Consider the following 6,727-nt stretch of genomic DNA (forward strand, 5'->3'; position numbering starts at 1 on the left):
GTGTTTTTGTTATGAACATGCTTATTTGAAATATAATGATTCTTTCATTAGTTGATGTTGTATAATAACTATTAGGATGTTATATGTTGATGGTCTATTTATAAAATTGGTTTTATAATTTTATTTGGGATATTAGGACCATTTTCTTGATATTAAAGTAGCTATCATTATATCATAAGGGTCCTATAAATTAATTTTTAAGGACGGTTGTATGTGTATCAAAAGATTAAAAGCAGGTAATCACATATTAGAACATTCTAAAAGTGTCCTAATATGTTTTTTAGGACGCTATTTAAGTTGTCTATAGACATATTATACGACCATAAAATTGGTTTCATAATCTTATTTGTTATATTAGGACCCTTTCTTGGTACTAAATTAGCTATAATGTTATATCATAAGGGTCTCATCAATTAATTTCTAAGGATGCTTGTAAGTGTATCAAAAGATTAAAAGTATGTAACTATATGTTAGAACATCGTAAAAGTGTCATAATATATTTTTATTAGGACACTATTTTGGTTGTTCAAAGACATATTACGCGACCATAAAATTGGTTTTATAATCTTATTTGAGATGTTAGGACGCTTTTTTAGTTCCAGGACTTATTACGATCCCTTTACATGAAACGCTTTTAACGTTGGTCCTATTAAATGAAAGGTCATATAAAATAGCATTTTAGGACACTTTTACGTGTACTAAAAACCTAGTTTTCTTGTAGTGAAATGTGAGAACTAAAGGTGAAACTTTACTAAACGACAAGGATTATCCAGACATTTTTACTCTTTTTTTAGTAGAATGTGAGCTTAGCAAGTTATTCTTTTTTAATTGAAATGTTTGTTAAGGCTCTTTGTCAAATTTTCTAATGTTCGATATCAAGTTTTCTAAGGGTTTGGTATTAAAGGGTTCGGTGTAATGGTTTTTACGGGTTTGGTGTTGAAGTTACTACGGGTGTATATCGAAATCCAGGTGTATATTGAAATCCACGTATATATAACACTAAAAAAAATTGATACAGGTCCGATCGAACCCAAATGTACATGCCATTTAACACATGATCACTTGGACATGTTGCATATCAACACAAGGTATTTATTTTAAATATAAAAGTCAATTACAATTTTTTATTTTTTATTTTTAGCCCAGCAAAAAAGACAAAACTTTAAATACTATCTTATTATTTTTAACGGCAAAGACTTTATAAAAACGACTAGCTAAAAACTAGTAAAAATAGAGCAATTACAAATACATCAGAGGATTTTATAATCACTCGTTCTAGTTTTGATTAACTCTTTCCTCCTATTATCAACCCACAAGGAGGAGAAAAGAAATTTCTCTTAAAAAACCATGTTCTTCCTTTGATTGTTCGGTCGAAACAAAGTCTCATTGCTAAACCGTCATATCGCCCACCAAGTAGTAAATACTATAGCTTCAACCACATCTTTCTTTTGGACCTTCATTTGAACCCTCTTACAATCACGAATCAACTGATCGAGTGCTAAAGCCTCCGAGCCAATTTACAATTACGAAGTAAATGCTCCATTGTTCCGGAAGGCAAAGACACAAAGGACATTTCTACATCGATTTATTTTTATCTCTTCATATTCAAAACCTAACACATAGATTATATCACTAGACCAATAGGTCATGGGTTCTCACAATTCATAAATAGTTAATTAAAACACGTAATTTGGAAATCAACGAACCAAAGATGATTATTTTTGCAACCAAATACATAATAAATTCTAATTCTTTGGCATATTTCAGTTCCTTAAAGAAAATTTTGTAAACTAAAAGCCTCCTATATAACCAAAATAATACCATTACAAAACTAGTTATTATTTAACAATTATCTTTTAAGGTTACATGTTACTTTAGATTATATTTGGGAAAAAAAGTCAAATAATAACTAAATTTTATATTTGTTCCATTTAACTGACTAGCTTCTAAGGAATAATGAAAACTTTATAACATGTAAATAATATCAAACTTTAAGTGGTTTTACAGTTAAAAAAGTTTCATGAGTTTAATGACACAACGGAATATTTAAATATCTTCAAAAAATATCGTCTGGCTGCCAACTCTTTTAAAGGCTCAACTCAATAGGCATGCACAGCTTCAAAAGTGGAAAACAGGCCTTATTTGACCTCAAGTGTATGTTACTATATATAAATGGTAACCTTTCCTTCTTCAAACACTCACTACTCACTCATAGTGACAAAATGGCTGCATCTACAACCATTGCCTTTGCATTGATTGCTTGTACTTTGTGCTTTATGAGTGGCACGTCTTTGGCTCGACTCACACCTAACTTCTACTCTAAAACTTGCCCACAAGTTTTTGAGGTTGTAGGCTCAGTGGTTCGGGCTGCTGTGTCTAGAGAAAGGCGCATGGGTGCGTCCCTCCTTCGGCTCCATTTCCATGATTGTTTCGTGAACGTATGTCGTGTTCGTTCTCTCTAGTTGATTTTACCAGAACAAGAGTGATTTATTTGAAAGTGATAATAGAAGCTAAATGTTTTTTTTTTCTTTGTAGGGGTGTGACGCGTCAATTCTACTAGACGATACACCTACATTCAGAGGGGAAAAAACCGCAGCACCAAATAATAATTCGGTGAGGGGTTTCGATGTGATAGATATGATCAAGTCGAACGTTGAAAGAGTTTGCCCTGGTGTTGTCTCGTGTGCTGACATATTAGCGATTACCGCACTTAAATCCGTGGTTGCTGTAAGTATAACTTAGTATATATTAGTCTTGGTTACCATTTTGTTTAGCATGTTTAACTCGGAACAAGTCAACCAAACCGGTAAACTCGTCTAAACTCGAGCTCAGATCATTTAACTTAAGAGAGGTCTACCTTAACTCATGGTAAATTTTAAACTCAAGTTTAAGTCGGGCTCCGGTTGTTTATTACTTTAATTATTTTGTTTATATATATATTAGGTTAGAACCCCGTGTATTACACGGGTTGAATAAATGCAATTTTATATACCAAATGATAAAAGAAATGTATCTTTAAAAATCTCGTTTATTACACGGGTTGAATAAATGCAATTTTATATACCAAATAATAAAACAATATATATTTAAAAATCTCGTTTATTACATTAGTTGAATAAATGTCATTTTATATATTAAATAATAAAAAAAGTTATATCTTTAAGAACCTCGTGTATTGTACGGATTGAGTAAATTTAATTTATATATTAAATAATAAAAAAGTTATATTTTTAAGAACCTCGTCGAGCTGAGGAGCGAGACTAAGTTCGACCGTTAGGGATACTAAAGCGGGAGGCTGTGTTATACGGGTTGAACACATGTAATTTTATATACCAAATAATAAAAAGTTATATCTTTATAAATTATATGTATTATATGTATTAAATAAATCTAATACACGTGTCCAAAACTTGGTTTCTTTTATTATAGTAGATAGATTATTATTATTATTATTATTATTATTATTATTATTATTATTATTATTTTTATTATTATTATTATTATTATTATTTGACTGGTGTATCATAATTGATTGATTCATTATGGTTAAACTTTGTGTCGACTTCTATTCTGTTCATCAAATTTTCTTCTCATTTGTTTGATTTTTTAGACGTTTGTAAATGTAAATATATGATATGAGTAGTTATTTATAGTTGGTAGTTATATCAACAATTATTGAAATCCTCTCCCCAGAGCAGTTGGTCCATGTGGTTGGGCTTGTGTCTTTCTTTGGAGGTCACAGGTTCGAAACCCGGCTGTGGCATTTTGGGGGAGGACGTCCTAATGATGGATCGTTCCTACCGAGGTATGGTGCGGTCCTGAGGGCAACCCGGTTTTACCCAGCTGTTACCCCAGCGAGTCTCTCGTGTGGGGGCAGTATGGTTTCCGGGCGAAGGTCAGCTTGCGCAACGGCCGGGGCCCGATCGAACATCGCGTCCGGAAGAGCGGGGCTGACGGAGGATTGTCATCGACATGAACCCGGTGACCAATAGGTTCTGTACATAGAAAGTCACCCTTCAAAAAAAATATCAACAATTATGGATGTTTGTAGTTAACACTTGATTTAAACAAGAAGTTTATTAGATAAATATAAATTTATTAACTGAAATTAGTGACTTCACTCATTTTTCAAATGTTATGGTAAATGGATTGTTGATCAAATTAGTTGGCTCATCTTTTTCAAAAATTGGATTAATCGGCCATTTATTCACGTATCCGATTCTTAGAGAAAAATATATAAAAAGATTTGATTAAATATTATTGATAATAGAAATTTGTATTAGATTAGATTAGATTTTAGATTTGATTAAATATTATTAATAATAAAAATTTGTATTAACTTAGATTAAATATTATTTTTATTAGTATTATTAATAATTTTAATCAATTAAATGAGAGAATGACAAGTGTCTCAAAACAGGTTTCTTTTACTAGGGTGTGTGGGGCACAGTTCGGTGACCCCATGCGGGGACCGAATGTGCCGATAGGGGAGGTGGCGCCAATCACTCGGGGACCAAAATCGGGGACCAAATCCGTGGGATAGGCACCGATGAGAGGGGAGGAGAGAGAAGGTGGGCCCCATTCAATCAACCAATGAAAACTTTTTTTCTTTTTTTTAATAAAAAAACAAGTCACCTAAGAGGGGAGTGCCGCCATCAAATTGGGGTGTGAGGGGAGTTTAAGAGGGGAGTTGACGTGGCACAGGAGGATTAGTTGGGCGTAAGAGAGAGGACTCCCCTCTTAGGTGAGTGCCCCTAAGGGTGAAGGGGGTGCTCACCTAATAGGTGAGTCCCCTCTCTTACGCCAAACCAATCCCCGTGTGCCACGTCAACTCCCCTCTTAAACTCCCCTAACACCCCAATTTGATGGCGCCACTCCCCTCTTAGGTGAATTGGTTTTTTTTTTTTTTTAAAAAAAAAAAAAAAAGGAAAGCTTGTGATTGGTCCCCTCTCCCTCTCTCCTCTCTCTCTCCTCCCCTCTCTCTCGGTGAGCCGCCACCTACAAGCTTCCCCGATTCACTCCCCCGCCTTAATGGCGGTACCCACCTAATCGGCAAAATGCCTCCCCGAGGTGAGTCCCCGAAGACGCCCCGCCCTCCCTAAGAGCATTCACATCCAACCCCCTAAAATTATACATACATTCCACTAAAAAACAACTCCTATATCAATATATTTTCACTAAAAACAAATACTTTTCTCTCTCATTTTCAATTAAATAAAATTTTTATACCTTTATCATTACATTTTTCTCTCTCCTTCACTCACAACCACTTTCAATATATATTAAAAAATTATAGTGGGTGAACAGTGTCCCCTCAAATATACAGATAAACAGTAACATTTTCTCTCTCTTCCACTCACAACCATTTTTATACTCTTTATATTTTAAAAACACCACACTCACAATTTAGTTCTTTGGATGTGAATGCTCTTACACCATACACATGTTCGTTATTTTTATCATAATTATATATAATATAATATATATATGACAATGTTTATCATATTAGAATTATATTATATTAAATAAAATTAACATATTTATATAAACAGTAGGCCTGTTCAGTCACGTGTGGCCACTCAAACCTGGTATATGAAGTTTGGGGTTTGAGCAACTCGTTTATCAAATGAGCGCAAACTTAGGCTCAAATTCGTTTAAACTGTTACCAACAAGTTATTATCGAGTAACTCACAACGATTACACTCATATTTCAAATCTACAGTTTTTCTTTTTATGAATTGCACATCTATATACTTGTGTTCAGTTAGGTGGCCCAACTTGGGAGGTTAAACTAGGAAGAAGAGACTCCAAAACCGCCAGCTTCTCCGCCGCCAACGGCGGCGCCATACCATCACCACAATCCTCACTAACAAACCTCATCAACACGTTCCGAGCTGTGGGTCTCTCCGCCCACGACATGGTGGCGCTCTCCGGAGCACACACAATTGGACAAGCACGTTGTACAAGTTTCCGAGCCCATGTTTACAATGACTCCAACATCGACTCTTTATTCGCCATCTTGCGTCAATCAAACTGCCCACGTTCACCGGGTTCCGGTGACAATAATCTCGCACCACTTGACATTTCAACACCCACCAGGTTCGACAACCATTACTACAAGAACTTGATCATGCACCAGGGTTTGCTCCACTCTGACCAGCAGCTGCTCAGCGGTGGTTTCACTGGCTCCTTGGTGGAGCGGTATAGTGTAAACCCGATGAGTTTTCGTGTGGATTTTGCGGCCGCTATGGTGAATATGGGTGATATTCGTCCCCTCACTGGTGCTAATGGTGAGATCAGGAAGAACTGCAGGGTGGTTAATTCGTAACTGTTTTGTGTTTTTAAGTAGAGAGGGAAATAAACAAAGCTTCGTTTTTTTTTTTTTTTTTCTATTTCTTTTATTGATTAACAACATCATTTGTATGGTATCCTGGGAGGTTATGGTCATCTAGCTTGTTATAGCAACTGAAAAGAAAAATTAAAAGAAAAAAAAGTTCTCGCATGCTTAAAAAGATATTGACACATGTTTTAAATCGATTGAAAACCATGAAAATAAATAGTAGTGTCGCGTTTGATAATACCAATACTGATATCGATGTTATTTAACTGAAATAAGTTCGATCCATCACACTACCTTACTTTACCAAAAAAAATATTGTATTTTAAATTGGGTCAAATTAATCTTATTTTATATATATTATAAGTTTATAACTGATTTCAGCATATA

At 34.6% G+C, this 6,727-nt stretch overlaps 1 protein-coding gene across 1 annotated transcript; it reads left to right on the forward strand.

Annotated features, from left to right (window-relative positions):
- The first annotated feature begins 2,216 nt into the window (after positions 1-2,216).
- Positions 2,217-6,412, forward strand: LOC110869447 (peroxidase 4). Its single transcript, XM_022118702.2, has 3 exons — positions 2,217-2,438; positions 2,536-2,727; positions 5,765-6,412. The coding sequence occupies exons 1-3, from the start codon at positions 2,223-2,225 to the stop codon at positions 6,326-6,328; spliced, it is 972 nt and encodes a 323-aa protein (XP_021974394.1). The 5' UTR covers positions 2,217-2,222; the 3' UTR covers positions 6,329-6,412.
- Positions 6,413-6,727: the final 315 nt, after the last annotated feature.

Source organism: Helianthus annuus, chromosome 1, assembly GCF_002127325.2.
Source record: "Helianthus annuus cultivar XRQ/B chromosome 1, HanXRQr2.0-SUNRISE, whole genome shotgun sequence".
In the NCBI taxonomy this organism is placed as follows: Eukaryota; Viridiplantae; Streptophyta; class Magnoliopsida; order Asterales; family Asteraceae; genus Helianthus; species Helianthus annuus.

Excerpts from the sequence above, each read along its gene's own strand:
- LOC110869447 (XM_022118702.2), top strand. The coding sequence starts at position 2,223 with ATGGCTGCATCTACAACCATTGCCTTTGCATTGATTGCTTGTACTTTG. Across the intron at positions 2,439-2,535 it reads TCCATGATTGTTTCGTGAAC|GGGTGTGACGCGTCAATTCT; the intron begins GTATGTCGTGTT and ends TTTTCTTTGTAG. Across the intron at positions 2,728-5,764 it reads CACTTAAATCCGTGGTTGCT|TTAGGTGGCCCAACTTGGGA; the intron begins GTAAGTATAACT and ends ACTTGTGTTCAG.